The 22,291-nt window shown below is 38.4% G+C and overlaps 1 protein-coding gene across 1 annotated transcript in view; it reads left to right on the forward strand.

Moving 5' to 3' along the window:
• The first annotated feature begins 18,641 nt into the window (after positions 1–18,641).
• Positions 18,642–22,291, forward strand: part of PRDM6 (PR/SET domain 6) — a 155,404-nt gene continuing 151,754 nt past the window's right edge. The window contains exon 1 of the mRNA XM_044657589.1: positions 18,642–19,236. Within this exon, the coding sequence (XP_044513524.1) occupies positions 18,642–19,236 (595 nt within the window). The remainder of the gene's footprint in view (positions 19,237–22,291) is intronic.

A 22,291-nucleotide genomic window follows, 5' to 3' on the forward strand; every position in this document is an offset into this window, starting at 1 on the left:
CAATAATCCAGTATTTAATAAAGTGGAAATGTATTAATTAGGGGAAAACTTCCTTTAGGATTAAAAAAAACTTTGCCAGTGAAACTGGAAAATAGCCTAGCAGAAATTTCACTTAGACCAAGTCCTTATGACATACTATACAATACATTCTAAATAAATATGTGACTATTAAAGATGAGATTATTTTAAAAATTAAAAGAAACAATCAAATACATGGCTATGGATAGGAGATGTAATCTTAAACAAGAAATAGAAGCAATTACAAGAGAAAAAGTAGATAACTTTGATGACATGAAACTAAAAAGTTTCTGTACAGACAAAATCAGTTCATCTAATATAAGACTAGAATTTGGTTGCATAGGGAAAAAATTGCATCAAGCTTATCTGATACTATCTTTATCATATCAAACCCTTATCAGATACGTATGTATTTATGTATTTTAGATATAAATTTATATAATACATATACATATAGATATGTTTATCTATTTGGAAATGGCTATAGGTATATGTGTATGTGAAAATATAAACATGCTAATTATTAGGAAGTTATTCATGGTTATAATTACATCATCCACATCAGATGTCTCTTTATCATTTTGTTTTGTTTTGTTTTTAAATGTCCCTTTATTCCTGATCTATTTTTAAAGTGATAACTACTTTAATTGGATACTCTCAATTCATGGTAATGCTTATGTTAGTAATACTTTTTACACTGAAAAGATAGAAATGTGATTTTTTCTCTTATTTTTCTGTATCTAAATTTTAATTCTATCAAATATCTAAAACATTTTATTACATATTATCATGGACTTCTCGTGTATTTTTTTTAAAACTCTAGGGGGCCACTGGGTGGCTCAGTGGATTGAGAGCCAGGCCCTGGGTTCAAATTTGTCCCCAGACACTTCCTAGCTGTGTGTCACTTGACACCCATTGCCTAGCCCTTACCACTCAATTCTAAGATGGAAGGTAAAGTTTTTTTTTTTAAACTCTAACAGTTATTTCCTATTCCATTATTCCGTTTTTGAGCACTGTTATCTTTCTAGTTCTTTTAAAATGTAAAATTTCTTTTGACAGAATTCTTTAGTCATCTTACATTGTAGTGTATCAGATTTAAGTGACATAATGTTTGTTATAAGCATGCATCACGCACACATACACATGAATATATTGAAATAATACTCTTCATTAAGATGTGATATATTTTATAAATACAGAAAAGCATGGAAGGAGGGCTCTTCATGAACTAATGCCAAAGTATAGTAAGCAGAACCAAGGAAGCAATATATACATTGAAACTACAAATAAATAGAAAGAATCATCAAAAAACAAAAGTAAATGTAGCAAAATTATAAAGATCAAGTAGGATTTGAATGAAGAGATGTGAGAAAAAAAACCCTTATATCTTCATGGAAATGGGATGTCCACAGGTGTTACTTGTTCAATCTTTCAGTGGTGTCTGACTGTTCATGATGACCCTATGGACCATAGCACTCCAGGACTTTCTATTTAGCTTCCACAATTTCTCAGTTTCTCCAAGTTCAAGTTCATTGTTTCCATGATAGCATCTTATCCTCTACTGTCCTCTTCTCCTTTTGCCTTTGATCTTTTACAAAATCAGACCTTTTCCAATCAGCTCTGTCTTTTCATTATGTAACCAAAAATTTTAAGCTTTAGTTTCAATGTTTATCATTCCTATGAATATTCTGAATTAATTTTGTGACACTCAACTTTCGTTACAATCCAACTCTCGCCATACATTGTTGTTGTTGAATAGCTTTGACCATAAAGACCTTTGTCAGCGATATGATGTCTCTGCTTTTTAGTATGCTGTCTAGATTTGCCATAGCTTTCCTTCCAAGGAGCAAGCATCTTTTAATTTCATGGTTGCAGTAGCTGTCTTCAGTGATCTTTGATCTTAAGAATATACAGTCTAGCCCTGCTTCCACTTCTTTTCCCTCTATTTGACAGGAAGTGATAAGACCAGTTGCAAGATCTTAGATTTTTTTTTTAATGTTCAGCTTCAAGCCATTTTTACACTCTCTTCTTTCCCACTTATCAAAAGGCTTCTTAATTCCTTTCACTTTCTGCCATCAGAGATTGCATATCTGAATATTTGAGCCTGTTGAAATTTCTTCCAGTAACCTTAATTGTAACTTTTGATTTGTTGGCCTGGCATTTAAAATAATGAGTACATCGCATAAATTTCCAATCTTAAAACAATCAATTGTTCCATATTTGGTTCTTTTGCTTCTTGACCTGTACCCAAGTTCCTCAAGAGACAAGTAAGATGATCTGGTACTCCGATTTCTTTGAGGACTTGCCCCATTTTGTTGTGATCCACACAGTCAAAGGCTTTAGTCAAAGTCAGTGAAGCAGAAGTAGATGTTTTCCTACCAATCTCTTGTTTTCTACATAATCCAGCAAATGATGGCTATTTGGATTCTCATTCCTCTACCTCTTCAAAAACCAGCCTGCTGGGGCAGCTGGGTAGCTCAGTGGATTGAGAGCCAGACCTAGAGACAGGAGGTCCTGGGTTCAAATCCAGCCTCAGCCACTTCTCAGCTGTGTGACCCTGAGCAAGTCACTTGACCCCCACTGCCCACCCTTATCACTCTTCCACCAAGGAGCCAATACACAGAAGTTAAGGGTTTAAAAATGTAAAAAAAAAAAAAACAGCCTGCTCTTTTGGTAATTCTCAGCTCACATATTGTTAAAGCTTAGCTTGCAGAATCTTTATCACAACCTTGCTGGTGTGTAAAATGAGTTCAGTTCAGTAATTTGAGTATTCTTTGCCATTGCCCTTTAGGATTGGGACATAAAAAACTGATAATTTTCAATCCAGTGCCCATTGTTGGGTTTTCCAAGTTTGCTGGCATATTGAGTACAAAAGGAGGGGAGATGCAACACTACCTGTCCACAGAGTACAACTTTAATAATCTTTTGTGATTTTAAATAGGTAAGCTGGAGTTGCCAACCCCTGTAGCCTTTATTGTTTGTTAGCAATCATTACTAAGGTCCATCTGACTTCATTCTTCAGGATGTCTGGCTGATCAGTAATCACACCATTGTGTTTATCAGTGATGTTAAGATCTTTCTTACCTAGTTCTTTTGTAAATTCTTTCCATCTCTTCTTAATCTCTTCTGTTTCTAAGTCAACAGTTTTTTTTTTCTTTTAGCATGCCCATTTTTGCAAGAAACATTCACTTAATATCTCTTATTTTCTTTAAGTGATCTCTTGGCTTTCCCATTCTATTGTTTTCTATTTCTTTGCATTGACCATTTAAGAAAACTTTATTTCTCCAAACTATTCTCTGAAGTTTTTCATTCAGTGGGGGCATATCTTACTTTCCATTTTGCTTTCATTCTTTTCTCAGCTATTTGTAAAGCCTGATCAGATAAGTCATTTTGCCTTCTTGATCTCCTTTTCCTTTAGAATGTCTTTTGTTGTTGCTTCCTGTACAATATCACAAACCTCTGACCATAGTTCTTCAGGCACTTTATCAACCAGAACTAATTTTATAATACCTCACTTCTACTTCATATTCATAAGGAATATTATTTAGCTCATGCTGATATGGTCTGATGGTTATCCCTATTTTCTTATGAATTTTGCAACAAGAAGCTCATGATCTGAGCTATGGTCAGTCCCAAGTCTTATTTTAATTGATTGTATAGATCTTTTTCACCTTTTACTGCAAAACATAATCAATCTGATTCCAATATTGACCATGCATAGAGTAATCTTTTGGGTTGTTGAGGAAAATATTTGCTGTGACCAGTGAGTTATCTTGACAAAACTCTATTACTCTCTGCCCTGCTTCATTTTGTACTCTAAGACCAGATTTTCCTAATTATTCCAATATCTTTTTTTATTTCCTATTTTAGTATCCCAGTACCCTGTGTAATGAATAGGGCACTGTAGCTAGTAATGATGATAGCAAGAGGAGGAGCTAGCTATAGAGAGGATGGTATGGGCCAGTACAAGGGAGATCTTGAAAGAGAATATGAATAAATCAAAGTTTCAGCCCCTGGCTAGTAGAAAATAGGTGAAACTCTCCTTTGCTAGGCACCAAGCTCCTTTAAGGGGAATGTTCAACAGCCCTGTCCTGTTGAGGAAGTAACTTCCTATTGGTGTTTCTAAAAGTGAAACAGGAGGGGAGATGTGACACTTCCTGTCCACAGTAATGGAGTTTATCTCTGCTGTAGCACTTAGAATGTTCAAGTAGCTATCCCTATTAGGCTTTAGATGAAGGTAAGCAAACAACTAGTTCTTGGATTAAAGCTAAGGGTTAATTGGTAATCAAGTTTAGGTAAAGGGGATTAGAGAGAGGTTTAGGTAAAACTAAGAACTAGCTAACAGCTACCTTCTTAAATCTAAGTTTAAGATGTTGAAGGACTTCCTGGTATGATCTTCAGCTGACCCTAGGGACCAGCCCTGGGTCAAGAAATAAAGTGGTCTCTTTTGTTGATAAGCAAACTAATCTCTTGATAAAAATAGTTGGTGATTCAGATGATATTTCAATTTGGCCTGCAGTGATATTTTGATCCTACCTAGCCTATGAAAAACCAATTCCCACATTCCCACTCTCACCTCCCAGGGCCCCAGAAAACCCAAGAAGTAGAAGGGCAAATGAGAAGAGAAGTAGCCAGGGGTCTGCAAGCTCTTATATACCCTGGCTCCAACTGCCAGGTGCCACCTGCCCCTTGGCTCATTCCAGGTTCTATATTCTAACTAGGGCAAACTGCCAACTTGCCCCATGAAAATATGGCAGTATGATTTTCTATATTACACCTATGATAAGTGTGACATCTTTTTTGAGTGTTATTTCTATAAGTTGTAGGTCTTTCTAGAACTGATCAGCTTTGTCCTCTTTAGCATAAGTAGTTGGAGCAGACATACTACTGTGATGTTGAATGGTTTGTCTTGTATTTGAAGAGGTATCATTCCATCATTTTTTAGTTTATATCTCAGAACTGCTTTTCTCACCCTTTTATTTACTATGAGGGCTACTCCATTTCTTCTAAGGGATTCTTGCCCACAGTAGTGACCATCTGAATTAAATTCACCTATACCCATCCATTTAAATTCACTAACACCCAAGATACTGTTTAATATTTCTGTCTTCTGTTTGATCACATATAGCTTACTTTGGTTAATAGATCTTATATTCCAGGTTTCTATGCAACATTGATCTTTATTTCTTCTTTCATCCCCAGACATATCTATAGCTATGCTTCCATTTAACTTTGGCCCAGTTGCTTCATTGTTACTGGGGTAACTTGCAGTTGTCCTTGATTCTTTCTTACTTGCATGTTGGATACCTTCTGACCTTAGGGGCTCATCTTCTGGTTTCATATCTTTTATCATTTGGATGCAATCCATGCAGTTTTCTTGGCAAAGATATTGGAGTGAGTTGCCATTTCCTTCTTCAGTAGATCATCTTTTGTTGGAATTTTCCACTACGGCCTGTCTGTCTTGAGTAACCTTGTATGGCAGGTATAGTTCATAGTTTCAAGACACTCTGTCATGACAAGACAATCATCCAGGAAAGGAGAAGTGTTACACATTACATATATTTTAATACTCTTTTCAATGTTTTTAGATAATCAATTGTGCTAATTTTTTCTTTTCTAAAAAATTGCTATTTTTTTCATATAGGATTTCTCTCTAAGAGAGAAACAGGAGGGATACTTAGGATAACTATGATGATATGAGAAACAACTTATCTATAAAAATTTATTTTTTTAAAAAGGGCATAGAAACATGTCTACTCTCTGTACAAGGTATGACCATTGGAAGGGCAACTTGCCATTTTCTAGCTAAAGATTGGCAATGTCCTTGATGTCCTTTAAAAAACTAAGCCTCAGGGGCAGATAGGTGGCTCAGTAGACAAATCTAACCTCAGACACTTTCTAACTGTGTGATCCCAAGCAAATAATTTAATTCCCATTGTCTACCCCTTAACATTCTTCTGCCTTAAAACCAATACATAGTATTGATTCTAAGATGGAAGATAAGGGTTTTTAAAAAACCAACTAAAAAACTAAGCCAAGGGGCAGCTGGGTAGCTCAGTGGATTGAGAGTCAGGCCTAGAGACAGGAGGTCCTAGGTTCAAATCTGGCCTCAGACACTTCTCAGCTGTGTGACCCTGGGCAAGTCACTTGACCCCCATTGCCTACCCTTACCAATCTTCCACCTATAAGTCAATACACAGAAGTTAAGGGTTTAAAAAAAAAACTAAGCCTGACAGTCTTAGAAGTTTTGGAGGCAGGGAATAGTTGTATGGAGTGTGACTATGTGACTTTGACATCTCTACCAGAAAGTAGTAGGGGTAGGTAGGAGGAAAAAGAAAGAATTTTTTTCCTTTTATGGGTCATAGCACCTTGCATTGGAGCTACTCATTCAGTACTACATCTACTACAAAACAAAGACACAGATATAGACACAAAAAGTTCAGGGCACGAAGCAGGACTGTGTCCAGGTATATGATATTTGGCAGCAGAGAGTTGAGATAATATTTGTAAAAGCACTTTGAAAACCTCAAAATACTATATAAATGCTAGCTATTTTTGATTATTAATTTGAGAGACCTAATCATGGTTACAGAGTAAAGCTTGCAAGTAGGAACAAACTTAAGGAATCCAGCTGGAAATCCTAACCTAGGAGAGAGCAGCCTGAAGACTCTAGTAGAAGAGCAAAGATTCACTCTTTCCTCTCCAATCTCCTCACTGTCTCACCATCCACACCAGAGTCCATGATCTGAAGGACCTTCTGCCTTAGATTTACACTCCTGATTGGTAACTGCCTCTCCCAGACCATTCTTTGAGGAAAGCTCCAGCTGCGCTCCACTTCCCTTTGTTTTCTCTGATCATCTCCTCCATAACTACCTCAACACTGATACTCTTTTCTCTCCCTAAACTTCTCTCCAGATTTGAAACCATGAAATTTTGGTTCATATCAACTCTGCCAGTCTTCCTAGAGGTGTTGTATTAATTTACTTTCATCCATCATCCTGATAACTTTGTGGACCAAAGTACCACTCCTTAACCACCGGCAAGCTTCTGTTTCCTTACTGCAAGGTAAGTTCCTTAAAGGAAAGGATTTCTTAGCCATTGACCTTCTGTTTTAGAGTTGTTATTAAGACAGAAAATGAGGGTTAAAAAATAAAAATCATTTGTAAACCTAGGAAGAATTAATATCTTTGATCTATCTTTGTATAGAAAGCCTTGTTCCATCATATCTAAATCCTTTTACTTTCCACCACTTTAGGATGACTTTTGTCACAAGCATAAAAATTTAAGAGCATAAAAGAGCATTCTTTTTTTAAGAATTTAAACATTTATTAATATTCATTTTTAACATGGTTACATGATTCATGCTCCTACTTTCCCCTTCAACCCCTGCACTCCCCCCACCCATGGCCGATGCACATTTCCACTGATTGTAACATGTGTCATTGATCAAGACCTATTTCCAAATTGTTGGTAGTTGCATTGGTGTGATAGTTTCGAGTCCACACCCTCAATCATGTCCACCTCGACCCATGCGTTCAAGCAGTTGTTTTTCTTATATGTTTCCTCTCCTGCAGTCCTTCCTCTGAATGTGGGTAGCGTTCTTTACCATAAATCCCTCAAAATTGTCCTGGGTCATTGTATTGCTGCTGGTACAGAAGCCCATTACATTCGATTTTACCATAGTATATCAGTCTCTGTGTACAATGTTCTCCTGGATCTGCTCCTTTCGCTCTGCATCAGTTCCTGAAGGTCTTTCCAGTTCACCTGGAACTCCTCCAGTTTATTATTCCTTTTAGCACAATAGTATTCCATCAACAGCATATACCACAATTTGTTCAGCCATTCCCCAATTGAAGGACATACCCTCCTTTTCCAGTTTTTTGCCACCACAAAAAGCGCAGCTATAAATTTTTTCATACAAGTCTGTTTATCTATGATCTCTTTGCGGTACAAACCCAGCAATGGTATGACTGGATCAAAGGGCAAGCATTCTTTTATAGCCCTTTGAGCATGATTCCAAATTGCCAGCCAGAATGGCTGGATCAGTTCACAACTCCACCAGCAATGCATTAATGTCCCAATTTTGCCACATCCCCTCCAGCATTCATTACTCTCCACTTCTTTCATTTTAGCCAATCTGCTAGGTGTGAGGTGATACCTCAGAGTTGTTTTGATTTGCATTTCTCTAATTATTAGAGATTTGGAACACTTTCTCATGTGCTTATTGATACTTTTGATTTCTTTACCTGAAAATTGCCTATTCATGTCTCTTGCCCATTTATCAATTGGGGAATGGCTTGATGTTTTATACAATTGCTTTAACTCCTTGTATATTTGAGTGATTAGACCCCTGTCAGAGTTTTTCATTATAAAGATTTTTTCCCAATTTGTTGTTTCCCTTCTGATTTTGACTACATTGTTTTTCTTTGTACAAAAGCTTTTTAGTTTAATATAATCAAAACCATTTAATTTACATTTTGTAATTTTCTCTAACTCTTGCTTGGTTTTAAAGTCTTTCCTTTCCCAGAGATCTGACAAGTATACAAGAACACAGGTTCACTTAACTTATTTATAGTTTCCCTCTTTATATTCAAGTCGTTCACCCATTCTGAATTTATCTTGGTGTAGGATGTGAGATGTTGATCTAGACCTAATCTCTCCCATATTGTTTTCCAAATTTCCCAGCAGTTTTTGTCAAATAGTGGATTCATGTCCCAAAAGTTGGGCTCTTTGGGTTTATCATACACTGTCTTGCTGATGTCATTTACCCCAAGTCTATTCCACTGATCCTCCTCTCTGTCTCTTAGCCAGTACCATATTGTTTTGATGACTGCTGCTTTATAGTATAGTTTAATATATGGTACTGCTAGGCCCCCTTCCTTCACATTTTTTTTTTCATTATTTCCCTTGATATTCTTGATCTTTTGTTATTCCAAATGAAATTTGTTATAGTTTTTTCTAATTCAGTAAAGAAGTTTTTTGGTAGTTTGATAGGTATGGCACTAAATAGGTAAATTAATTTGGGTAGAATTGCCATTTTTATTATGTTAGCTCGACCTACCCATGAGCAATCAATGGCTTTCCAATTGTTTAGATCCAGTTTTATTTGTTTGGAAAGTGTTTTTGTTTTCATATAATTGCTGTGTTTGTTTTGGTAGATAGATTCCTAAGTATTTTATATTGTCTAGGGTGATTTTAAATGGTGTTTCTCTTTCTACTTCTTGCTACTCTAATGTGTTGGAAATGTATAGAAATGCTGATGATTTATGTGCATTTATTTTGTATCCTGCGACTTTGCTAAAGTTGTTGATTATTTCTACGAGCTTCTTAGTTGATTCTGTAGGATTTTTTAAGTATACCATCATATCATCTGCAAAGAGTGATAGCTTAGTCTCCTCCTTGCCTATTTTGATACCTTCAATTTCTTTTTCTTCTCTAATTGCAACTGCTAGTGTTTCTAGTACTATGTTGAATAATAGAGGTGATAATGGGCATCCTTGTTTTACTCCTGATCTTATTGGGAAGGCTTCTAATTTATCCCCATTGCATATGATGTTTGTTGATGGTTTTAGGTATATACTGTTTATTATTTTTAGGAAAGGTTCTTCTATTCCTATACTTTTCAGTGTTTTCAATAGGAATGGATGCTGTATTTTGTCAAAGGCTTTTTCAGCTTCTATTGAGATAATCATGTGATTTTTGTTTGTGAGACTGTTGATATGGTCAATTATGTGGATGGTTTTCCTAATGTTGAACCAACCTTGCATTCCTGGTATAAATGCCACCTGATCATGGTGGATGATCTTCTTAATTACTTGCTGGAGTCTCTTTGCTAGTATTCTATTTAAGATTTTTGCATCTATGTTCATTAGGGAGATTGGTCTGTGGTTTTCTTTCTCTGTTTTTGATCTCCCTGGCTTTGGAATCAGTACCATATTTGTGTCATAAAAGGAATTTGGTAGGATTCCTTCTTTGCTTATCATATCAAATAATTTGTATAGTATTGGGATTAGTTGCTCTTTGAATGTCTGATAGAATTCACTTGTGAATCCATGAGGCCCTGGCGATTTTTTCTTAGGGAGTTCTTTGATGGCTTGTTCAATTTCTTTTTCTGATATGGGATTATTTAGGTATTCTATTTCTTCAAAAGAGCATTCTTAATTTTAAAAACTTTAGGTTTTGATATCTTAGGCAGCTAGCTTGGCACAGTAGATAGAATCTTGGACCTGAAGTCAGGAATACTCATCTTCTTGAGTTCAAAACTGGCCTCAGACACTTACTAGCTATATGACCCTGGGCAAGTCACTAGCCCTATTGCCTGTTTCCTCATTTGTAAAATGAGATGGAGAAGGAGATGACAAACCACTTCATATCTTTGACTAGAAAATCCCAAATGGGGACACAAAGAGATGGACATGACTAAAAAATGCCTGCAAGGGGTCTTAGAGGTGAAATTGTAAATCGCTTTGTTTTATCATTTTATTTTATTTTAATTAACAAATTTTTAAATATTTTCTCTCTTACATGATTTCTTTTCTTCCTTTCTCACTCCCAGAGCTGACAAGCAATTCCACTGGGTTGTACAAATATTATCACTTGATATCCATTTCCATATTGTTCATTTTTGCTATAGAGCAATTTTTTAAAGCCTAAACCCCAAATCACATACCCAATATATACATGTGATAAGTGATGATATATATGTTTTGCTTTTGCATTTCTACTCCCATAGTTTTTTCTCTCAATGTGGTTAGCATTCTTTCACATAAGTCCTTCAGGAGCATCCTGACTTGTTGCATTGCTGCTAGTAACAAAATCTATTACATTGGATTGTTCCATTATGTTTTACTTTCTGTGTACAATGCCTCTTGGTTCTGCTCATTTCACTCTGCATCAATTCATTGAGATTCTCCCAGTTCACATAGAAATCCTCCAGATCATCAGTCCTTACAGCATAGTACTATTCCATCACCATCATATATCACAATTTGTTCAGCCATTCCCCTGTCAAAGGACAATACTTCATTTTTCAGTTTTTTGCCACCACAAAGAGTGCAGCTATTAATCGCCTCATTTTAGATATAGAATAATTGGGTTCTGAAGAAGGTATGTGGTCCAATATGGCAAAGTTACAGAGTTCAGTTCCTCTGGACCCAGATATAGCTTTATTTTCACTGGATCCTGCTGCCAGATTCATTCAGATGTGAGGTGAGGTGGAATTCTCTACTTCATGGTCCACATACCCATTACAATTTTATTGGGGTGAGAGTATATATTCATTTTGGAACTCTATCCAATCATCTTTGACCTATCTATCATCCTTGCTCTCTACTTTTTGTTTATCCAAATTCTGGGATGACAGGATCATAGCATCAGAATTTAAGGTGAAAGGGATTTAGGGAGTCATCTAGTCCAATACCTCTAATTATAGTTGAGAAATCTGATACCCAGAGAGGTTAAATGACTTGGTAAAAGTTATACAGGCAATAAATTTCCTGCCCACCTGAGAAGCTAATGATTTTTGAACCTATAATATTTTCTGCTTCACTCATTTTACACTCTGAATAGGATTTTATACCTCCTTGAAAAGCAATTCACACATCTTTGATACTCTCGTAATAACCTAGTATGGTGCCTTGAATTTAATAAGTGTTCAGCAAATAATTGTTGGTTAATTGGTAAATTAGTTGATTGCTTTTGATTTGTGAGTTTTAGTGTCAGACCAGTAACTTTCATAAATCATGATAGATTTCTTGAAGCAAAGTGAAGAGAGTGAGAGTAGTGATTAACATGATGCTATAACAAAAGGTCTTTCTCTTGACCAATTATTATTGACCAATTATTTACCTGTCAAACCTTTTTTAAGGCAGCTATTTGAATATGAATAATTGGCTATACATCACTCCTTTATATAAAAAAGAGCCATTTGATCCACCCCAACTCTTGAGACCCTAAAAAGGAATTATAATAGAACTACTTTGCAAAGCCAAAGTATATAGTTAAAGGATTTCCTGGGAGAATTAACCAACTCCAGGGATTGGTAATAGACAGCAGAGCCTTTCACTTCTGGGTCAGGAGTTCATATCTAAATCAGGTCTACAATGCCTTGAAGTCATTGTTTGAGTGACAGCTGTTGAGTGACCAGGGTGAAATAAGTTAGTGAGTTCAAGCACAATTCACAGGAACAGGTGCTATCCATAGCAGCCAAACCTCATTGCTGACAATCTTACCAAAGACTGAGAAAAGTTGTAAAAAAAATAGATTGATATTGTTTCTAATCTCCAGAGATAGTGCTTAGTTCAATAAAATAAAGGAAAACTTAATTTTTTACTCTAATATCTTCTAATGTTGAATGCCTATTGACAGAATAGCACTTTGGTTGTTAATTTTGCTACAAGAAAAGAAAAAATATGTATACGGTCCAGTGAACATTGGATTGGCAGTAAATGAGGCTCTTAGAATGCTGTGATGTGATTACCACAAAGTAGTTTCTTTATTTGATGTGCTAATTCTTCTGTACCATCTTCCTTATATTCCAAAATTTTGAAATCTCATTCATAGTCCCTTCTCCTCCTTTAGGAACAGGTAGGAATAAAAGTGGAGAACATTAAGAAAATCATGGATAAGTTATATGGTGATTAAAAAGAAAATTTTACATATGTTTGCATATACATATGCTTTTTCTTATAAAACTTTATGTAACTTACTTAGCTCCTTGACCTTTAGTATACATTCTGAGAGATGAATGATGAATAAAAGTCAGAGAATCAGAGCAAAAGTCATTATCCTTGATTTTTTCCAAGAGAAATTAAAGTAGTTAAGTGATTCACCTTAAGGAAGATTAGGTGGCTTGGTTATATATCTAGGGAGTTATATTTAGTGTGGTTTTAGGGTGGCTCTGATGGTAGGCAATTCCTAAATCCCTTCCCAAAAAGTATTTAAGGAATATTTCTCAGTACAATATTTTGTACTATTTCTCAGTACAATAATTTGCTTCATTGGGTTTCTCCCTTTCCTGGTTATAGAATCCTTAGCTAAGTCAGTCAAAAAAGAAAAAGGCAGCAGCAGAAGAAGAATATAAGAATTTCTGCAAATCCCACAAACTGCAATTATTTACATTTCTGCAAATGTCAAATTCTTCTAATGGTCAACAATCCAACAGCCTGGGAAATCATCAGTCTTGCAAAGGAAACAGTATACTCTAGTTTTCCCTTGTTTGGTTGCTAATGTAACTCTTAGGGGAACCTGAAGTTACCATAGCTAATCCAATTTCCTCATTTGGGAAGAGAAATTTCCTTCTAATTCAAGGTATCCCACTGAACTCAGGCTATCCATTACCTGCTCATTGTATGTCTTTGGTCTTCAAAGGGCTTTCTGGAAGAATGGAAAAGATAGAGGATATTTGAGGGAGAATTCCCTTATCTAGTTTGTATGCTTCATCTTCAACCAAGTTTTTGACATAGGCATGTGGAGAAGGATGCTCCCTCTTTTTCTCTCTTTCTCTTGTCTTCCTTTTTCCTCCTTCCTCTCCTCTTCTTTCCTTCTTCATTCCTGAATTATTTCTACTTCTCTTTCTACTCTTCTTCCCTGAAAAAAGAATTTGCAGGAAGAATCTTTGAATGCTTTCAGAATGTCTATATTAATGAATTATTAACTCAGTCACCCATGACCTTAAAACTGGAATCAAGAGAGGCCTAGGGCAGGAAGAAATGCTACTGAATTCTTTATTGGACTCCTGTCAAGAGAAACCGACCATTTGTCTTCCCTCATCAGGAGAAATTAATTAATATGAAAGGCAAACTTTTTAATTGTGTGTCAAACGAAATCAGATAGAGGCTTCCCCCAACAGGGTCATTCCATCGCCTTTCAGCTGCCTCAGATAGCCCCTCCACTCTTCAACCCCCAGCTCTTTTCCACAACACCCAGACAACAGGAGAATTGGCTTCCTGGGGATTATTTTAATTTTTTCCCTGGGAAAATGATGAATTTGGGTAGTTAATTTATCGATCCTGGCTCCTCTTTCCGCATGTTTTATTTTAGAGGTCATTAATCAATGAAGAAAAACACCACTAAGTCCTCCCTTCCATTTAATACACTCACACTCCTTATTTATTCCTCTGGAACAAATTCCTAGCAAATATTCACTTATTGATTTGGGAGCCATGGACTTTTATAAAGGTTTGATCGCTTTCTGAGCTGGTGAAGTGATTTGTTTCCATGGTCTTTCATTATATAATGAGGGGATGGGGTGAGTAGAAAGAAGGGAAAGGAGAGGGTGGAAGGCAGGGATGGACAATGAGAGAGACAGAAATAGAGAGAGCAAGAGAGATAGAGACAGAAAGGGACAGAGACAGAGATAGAGAGGGAGGGAGGGAGAGTGTAAGAGAGAGAGAAGGAGGAGAAAAGGGAAAAGATGTGAAAAGAAAGCAAACTAATATGTCCATTACATTCACTATAACATATAAATATTTGAACAGAAGATAGAGAAAACAATAATGACCATAATGTGCATCTCTAGACATAGGTTAGAAAATGAGACAAGAGTCCAAACCAAGGTGCAGAAGGCCTCAAAATCTCTAGGTCTATACTGCAAGGAAGCATTGGGCTAGACTGGTGCAGTGGGATACTGATTCACTGATGTCCCCAGAAAATCAAACCCCATCTCTAGCTGATCATTCTTCATCATTCCCTCAGAGCCCTCAATCCATTTTCTCATAGTTCAGGACTCTGAGACTAGTAGCCGTGTCTTGTAAAGATGCAATGACACCAGAAATTCATTGACATTGAACTGGTTGCCTCCCTGCTTCCCCAGGCAAGTAGCCTCTGAGAGGCTACTCTTCCCAAAAGATTTTCCCTTTGTGCTAAGGATTTGCAGTCTGGTTTCCTGGTTTCTTTTCCATCACTTTTTTTTTTTTGCCTCTTTTTCATCCTTACTCTCTTTGGTTTGCCCTCAGATTTTCTCCTTTTCTTCCACTTACTATTATTCTCTTGTCCCTCAATCATTCAAGCCATTGTCAGTCTGTCTGCCTCTGTAATTGTGTGAAATGGACCAGGATGGCCCTGTTGTTTCACTGCCTAAATGTTGGTAGCCTTACAGATGGGGGTAGGGAGGGATCAAGGAAGACAAACTTTTGTCAGTTGTCTTCAACTTAAAACGTTCTTGGCTTACTTCCACCTTAGGTTCCAGACCAGAACTCAGAAAGCTCTGGCCCCAACCTCTCCCAGAGTCCTGAATTCAAGCTACTCTTTCCATAGGAGTAAGTATCCTATCTTAATTTCTCATTGACATCAGACCAGATTCCTAATCCAGGAGACATTAATTCACATCACTTACCTTTCTACAATACTAAGAAGAAGGTATGATTTCTCCTCCCAGATGCTCCACTACTCCTGAAGTATCACTTTAAGATCAGGATCAGGAAGGAGGTGATGGGAGAGGTGGGAGAAATGAAGCATCATTTGAAGTTCCTGGCTCCACTGAGAGGCAGCCCCCACATTTTAAGAAAATCTAAACTTGATGGGGTCTTGAAGCTTCTCAACCCCTGAAATTGATAGAGAAAAAGACAAGATTTGGGGGGATTTGGGGAAGATAGGTAGAAAGGCAAGAGTGCCAGCATGTTTAGAGTGAGAATTGGAAAGGCCATAGCCACAGAGGCAAACGCTGGAGAAGAATTGATGACATTACAATGACAACGTGAGAATTCAAATTAAAACCCCAGAGGCAGCAGCATTCATCTTTTGCTGTTAGGACCTGGCTCTTCTGCATGTTTCTCAGTACTGGACAGAGAAAGTGTGAGAAAGATACTTTCCATCTTCTCCCGAATCCTAAACAAGTGTATTTCAGAAGTTCCTTCAGTAGATTGGTTGAGAAAAGGTTTGAAAATTCATTCTATCTGACACAATGAATCTGATCAAAGACAGCTTAGATTGTATGGTTAGCTTCACAGACCATAAAATCTTGGGTTGCCCCCGCCCTGCTTCCTAGTGGTGTTTGCCTTTAGTTTAGGTGTTATCAATCTACACAGCACATGACAGATGACCTTGTCAAAATGACGCCAGTCAAAACATTTTTAGAAGAGCTCTGTTCAGATTTGTGTTAAAATGTCCTGCTTTAGTCGCAGACAAAATCTAAACAGCAACTTTTCCCAGGCTCTGCTAGAATGAAAAAAAGAAAAGGTAGAAAAAGAAAAAGAAAGTAAGAATTCATGTAAGATTCCAAAAACTGTGCTTCCTTGTTTTGTTTGGAAAAGTAAACATTGCTCTGCCTATTTTCTTATCTGGTCCATGTTACGAGTAAACAGGAGGAAAGCTTGGTGTTTTTTGAAGACATTCCCTTATTCGAAATCCTGATAGTCCAAAAAGAAGTGATGGTAGAGGAAAAATGGTGGAGTGAGAAATTTCAGCATAGAATATGTTTTCAACCTGAGTGCAACCTAATGCTTTTGAGTAGATTTTGGAAATCCCAGCCTGAGGGCTGGGAAGGTGTCTATGCTCCAATGGGGCAGATTGGAAACCGCAGGTATTGCTGCCTCCTCCAGGCTCTCTGGAAGTGGACCTCTCCAGACGCCAGAGCGAACAGCCGGTAAAGGGAAACAGAAGTGTAAAGACACATTTGTGCCACCAAGATGTGAATTCAAATAAATGAAGAAGAGTGAAGAAAGGCTTGAAGGAGCGGCGATAGAGGAAATCCAAAGGAGGGAAAAACTATAAGAAAAAGGGGAGATAGAAATAATCAGAAAGTCTGTGATAACTTTTGTAGGGAAAAGAAAGCCTTTCTCACAAGATCACATTATATAAGTTCCAGAGCAAGATATATCTTCCTTTAGAAGAAACTGAGTGCCCAGACTTCTAAATTCTGAAATAAAAACTGCATCTATTTCTTACTAAATGTTTCCCAAGCACATCACTACCTTTCCATCCAACAGAACTTTCTGCCGGTAGGATTTCTTTTTTAGAGAATATATATATATAGGTAAGCAAGTTAATTCTAACTCTTCGGTGGGAAGCTTTGGAGGACAAGAAGGGATGGACAAGTTCCCAAGAAATCTTCGCTCGAGTCTGTGCTCATAGCTCCCAGAATGGAAACATAGGCATGTTAAGATTCCTTTTTCGTTTGTTAATTTTCTCTTGCCTTAAAATAAAGGAATAAAAGATACCTAAAAATTACGGGAGGAAAGCTACCAATAATAATTAAAATGAAAATTTAAAAAGTGTTAGATGTGGTATAAGGGAGAAGTGATCAGACTAGCATCTGGATCCTGAGGCATTATAATCCCCTATCTTGTTTCTCTCTTTCTTCGGTCCTAGTAGGTCCGTCTGTCTCCTCTGCCTTTCCGCATCTGTCTCTTTAGGTTGTCTATGCCTCTGTCTGAATCTATCTTGATTTCTCTTCCACTAAAAGACGCTCAGCGCGCGCGTGCTCAAACAAACACAAACACACACACACACACACACACACACACACACACACACACACACACGTATTTTGTGCTGGCGTAAAACCCACGTGTTCAGCAGGGAGGCTGCCAGAGAGCAAGGCAGAGAAGTCGGGACGCGGCTGCCAAGCACAGCCCCATAGCGGGTCCTGGCTGCCAGGATCTGTCCCAGCACCCCCTAGCTTGGAGCTCTGATTGCTCCCTCCGCTGGCTTCCAGGATTCTTTACCCTTTGATCACCCTCACATTCCGCTTCTTTTCCCCTGGCGACTCGTGATCTTTGAGACTGCTCTGGGGCATGTAACCATACACACACACACACACACACACACACACACACACACACACACACTCACTCACTCACTCACTCACTCACACACACACACAGAGCGTCTCCCTCCAGTTCTCGCCTCCAAGTCCACCACCCCTTGGTTCCCAGGTAAGGGGTGGGGTTAGGGGTGCATAAACTGAATTTCTGAAATCGAGATCCTTTGGACGAAGAATGTAGAGGATGGAGAGGGGTGGGATGAATCGTGGAGTAAGGAGGTGAAGGGAGAGTAATGCGAATGGAACTCCCTTTTTACTGCGCTGGGTGTTGAGTGATCCTAAGTTGCTAAGTTCCCGTGGCTACGGTACTCCTAATACCTGGCTGAAGGCTCACTCCTTAGTGGAGAGTGGTGAAACTGAAGAGTTCCTGAAACGCAGCTTCCTCCCTCTGGGTTGGGGAATGCAGGATGTAGGGTGAGGAGAAGGGGACAGCCTTAGAAAGAGTTTGGGGGCACTCAGGCAATTGGTAATTAGGTTTCCCTCTTTTCGCCGTTTTTTGAGAGCAAACTTTCCGTGGCTTCGGAGCTGGTGATGAAACTAGTAGGGGTGAGGGGGTGGGGAAGGGAGGTTGCTCGAGGAGTTGATAGTTATGGAAGATTCTCCCCAGAACTCTGGAAGCTTTGACTCTTCTCTCCCAGATCACTACAAGCCTGCTCCCGTCCTTCTGGGACTGCCCAAGGATGGGCTGAGACTGACACCTAGTTAGGTCTCCCTCCTCCTCTTCTTCCTCCTCCTCTTCCTCCTCTTCTCCTCCCCAGCGTGTTCTCACTTATCCTTTCCCAGTTCTGACTGCTCCTCCTAAACTCTGCTCACTCTTCTCTTCCCTTCCCCGCCCCTCTTCCTTGGACTCTAGGCGTCCGATATGCTCAAGCCGCGAGACCCCGGAGGATCGTCTTTCCTGAAAGTGGACCCAGCCTACTTGCAGCACTGGCAGCAACTCTTTCCCCAGAGCGCCCCGCTTAAGGGCAGCGGCGGCGGCGTCTTGGGTCAGCCGCCGCCACTGCCTCTGCCACCGCCGGCGCCCGAGCGCGCTGAGCCCGTGGCAGACAGCTTCCGCCCTCGCCCTGCTTCCTTGTCCTCTTCGGCCTCCTCCGCCTCCTCCACTCCAGCATCTTCAACAACCTCTACTACAGCCGCGGCCTCTTCGTCTAGCGTCAACGCTTCCGCGGCTACCGCCACCTCCCTGGCCGGCCTGGCCGCCCTGCCAGTGGCCCAGCTCCCGGTCTTCGCGCCACTCTCCAGTTCCGAAGTGCTGCCCTCGGGAGCTCTGCAGGGCAAGGACTTATGCGTCGGTTCCTGCTCGGTCTCTGGTTCCAAGTGTAGCGGCGGGGCTGCCGCCTGCGACAGGGGAACCCCACGATTCCGTTGCACAGCTGAGGAGCTGGACTATTACCTGTATGGACAGCAGCGCATGGAGATCATCCCTCTCAACCAACACACCAGCGACCCCAATAACCGTATGTAGCGCCCTCTCTAATCCCTCCCCTTCTCCCGTTCCGTAGTGTTTAGTACGGTCTCTGGAGGGTCGCTGGGTGAAAACGGATTGGGGGTAGAGAATGGGAAACGTCTGGCTCATCCAAATTCACCTATTGTAAAAGTTTTCTGGCACGAGCCTGGGGTGGTAGTGGTGATGGACGGGGAACTCCTGGTTTCCTTTCACTGCACCAACAGCCTAAAGCGACAATTGCTTCTAGAGTGTAGTAGGGAGTATTTGGGACAGGCAGAAACTCAGTGTCCAGGATTTTGCGAGAACTGAGACTTGGGAGCTGAGGGATAGAGTTGGGATGCGGTGGGAGAACACCAGGAGGGAAAATGACTTGTCTGTCACTTGCGTCCAAGCAGGAGGCTTCAGAATCTTCGAACTTGGGGCTGGCTGGAGGGATTGAGGGCTCTGAGTGAATTCGGGAGTGTGGTGTTTAATGATCCCTCTGTTACCAATGGAAAGGTTGAAATTCGGACCTTTCTCGCAATGTCTTTGGTGTTAGTGGTTCGGGAACTTCGTTTCAGGGCCTTGAGATAGCAGCGGGATGAAAGCAACTGCCTTTTTTATAGACAGGTTTCTGAGAACTGTTTTTTTCTCTTAGATTAAACTGTGGCAGGGGATTACTTTGAACTTCATCATTAATAAAGGAGAGAGAAGAACATTACCCGCTTCTCAAATGAGACAGGCAACCCCAAAAGTTTTCATTTCCTCGAATAGGACTCGGATCTGCCCCCTTCCTGCATTCACCTCGGTAGTCTTGCAGACCTTATCAAGAATACCGGAAAGTTTATTATTGTTGGGTTTTTTTGTCCAGTGAAACGTGTGACATTGTAATTTAATATAAAAAGCGTTTCCTTTCCCCTCAAGTATATATGTCATATATTTAATTAACTGTCATAACCGATTAGCCATGATTCCTACATAGACAAATTTTAAAAGCATTTTGAGAGTTTGGAGTAAAATTTCAAATGATGACCAAAAATGGATATTGATTTACATCAGTTTCTTTTTGTTGGTATTAGCTAAATGTTTATAGTTCTAAGAAGTGTTAAATATACTGCCAGTGACCTCTGGATATAATATTAAGAATAAGTTAAGAGGTTCTCAAATTGAAAGCAGTATGAGATTTAAAAAGATCAACATTCCTTTAATTGCTATTTCATTTCCCATTTTATCAAGGAGCATTTCGAATACCTTATTCCTAGCCTTTTTTCCCCCATTATATTTTGTAAGCTCTTATTTCTGGAAGCACATCCTTTCCTGAAATTTCTTAAATTGTTATAAAAACAACCATTCATTTAATAGATGCTTGAAGAGTCCACAAACTCATAATTTCCATGGTAAAATGGGAATTAGACTATTGATGTGGTACGTAAATTTGATTATATTGATCAGGGGCTACTAAATTATGACTATAGGTAGGTAATAAGTGGGGAAATTATATGATGAACAATAAAAAAACAAAGACCAAAAAACTCAACAACCCAGCAAATAAATATAATATTTCTCCCTCTTCTTGATTTGCTTCTTAGAGAAGTTTTAAAGGATAAAACAAAACAAAACAAAACAAAACAAAAATCTCACCGTTTTTGATAGAGATTTGTAGGCTCTTGAATTTAAAGGTGCAGAAAATCTGGTCTAACAAATTACATCCTCTTCAATGAATTTTTAAAACTCCACTAAACTCCTTAAGGAAAATGTATCCTTTTCAGAGCAGTTCTAAAAATCTGTCAGATAAACTTTTAAAAGACTAAACAGTGCTTAAAAAAAAACAAAAAACCTAAATTTCTGGTGAACAAATGAAATGGAATAATAATAGACTTGAAGGGCTTCAGGGGGCCTGTAGTTTGTTTCCTCTGAAAATTATAGTAGGATTTTACAAAGAATGGTCTAGCTAACTGACCTTAGACCAGAAAATATGTTTGACACAGTGTGCTTACAGACTCTGTAGATGGAGTGTTTAGGGACTTAATACATTTTTACTAAGAGGAAATTTAGTCACCCGAAAAGGAAATGTTCTAGGGTCTTAGATTCTCCATTAATCTATTTATATTGAACGTATTTATTGCCCAGATATCTTTTCCTTGAAGCCAAACAAAACTAATAATTTAAAAATGCATTTATATATTGTGTTGATCTGACTTCTTGCTTAGGTTGTACTAAAAGTATGGAAAGGACTTAAATCTTAAAGTGAGTCCTTGTTGAATGCAAAGGAAGGATAGAGGTAGGAATTGGAAGAGAAATGGGAAAAGGACAGTCTTATTAGAACAAATAGCATATCAAATATCTCGCTAATAAAACGGCTATTGAGGAAAAAAAATGGCAAGCTGACTTGAATAGTCCTATGATTTGGAGGCATGATTTCTAAGTTCTGGTTCAGGGTCTTCCTAGAGCTGAGTGAAGTGGCTATTTCAAACAGTGGAATGTGTTTTACACTGATGAAGTGAGAAGTGATTGCTTTTTAAATAGGGAGGTCTAAAGAAACTCTGAAATTCGAAGGCTCACCAAATATTTTTATTAATTTTTTTTTTATTTCTGTACTTTCTTGGAAGTTTACGGGTGATGGTTTGCCGGCTAATTGAAAAACTGATTTACAAGAGGAGGCAACACGTGGAAATTTAGGGAGAGCTTTTAGAACACTGCCTATGTTTGGGGTGGGAAGGGATACAATTATTATTTACAGATTTCCCACTGATCTGTTGTGTCACATCTCCACTTTGACCAATATGAAGACTTCCGTTCATTGTTTCATTTCTATCATTGATTTTTTAAAAAGCAATACTTTTTTCTTATTTCAACCAAATACATACAAATAGAAAAAAAATTTTTTTTGAATTGTATTAACAAGTGGTATTAGTTCTCCATAAGACAGATCCTTATTAACACCTTAATTTTGAGGTTTGGTATCAGACTCTACCTCACCTTGGGTGATAGATGAGAAGTTTATGTTCACACAAAATATTTGAAAGCTGTTTTGATCCAACTGACAAATTCCATCTATTTTCTATATTGTTTAATTCCTTTTTTAA

The sequence above is a fragment of the Gracilinanus agilis genome, chromosome 1 (assembly GCF_016433145.1).
Source record: "Gracilinanus agilis isolate LMUSP501 chromosome 1, AgileGrace, whole genome shotgun sequence".
NCBI lineage: Eukaryota > Metazoa > Chordata > Mammalia > Didelphimorphia > Didelphidae > Gracilinanus > Gracilinanus agilis.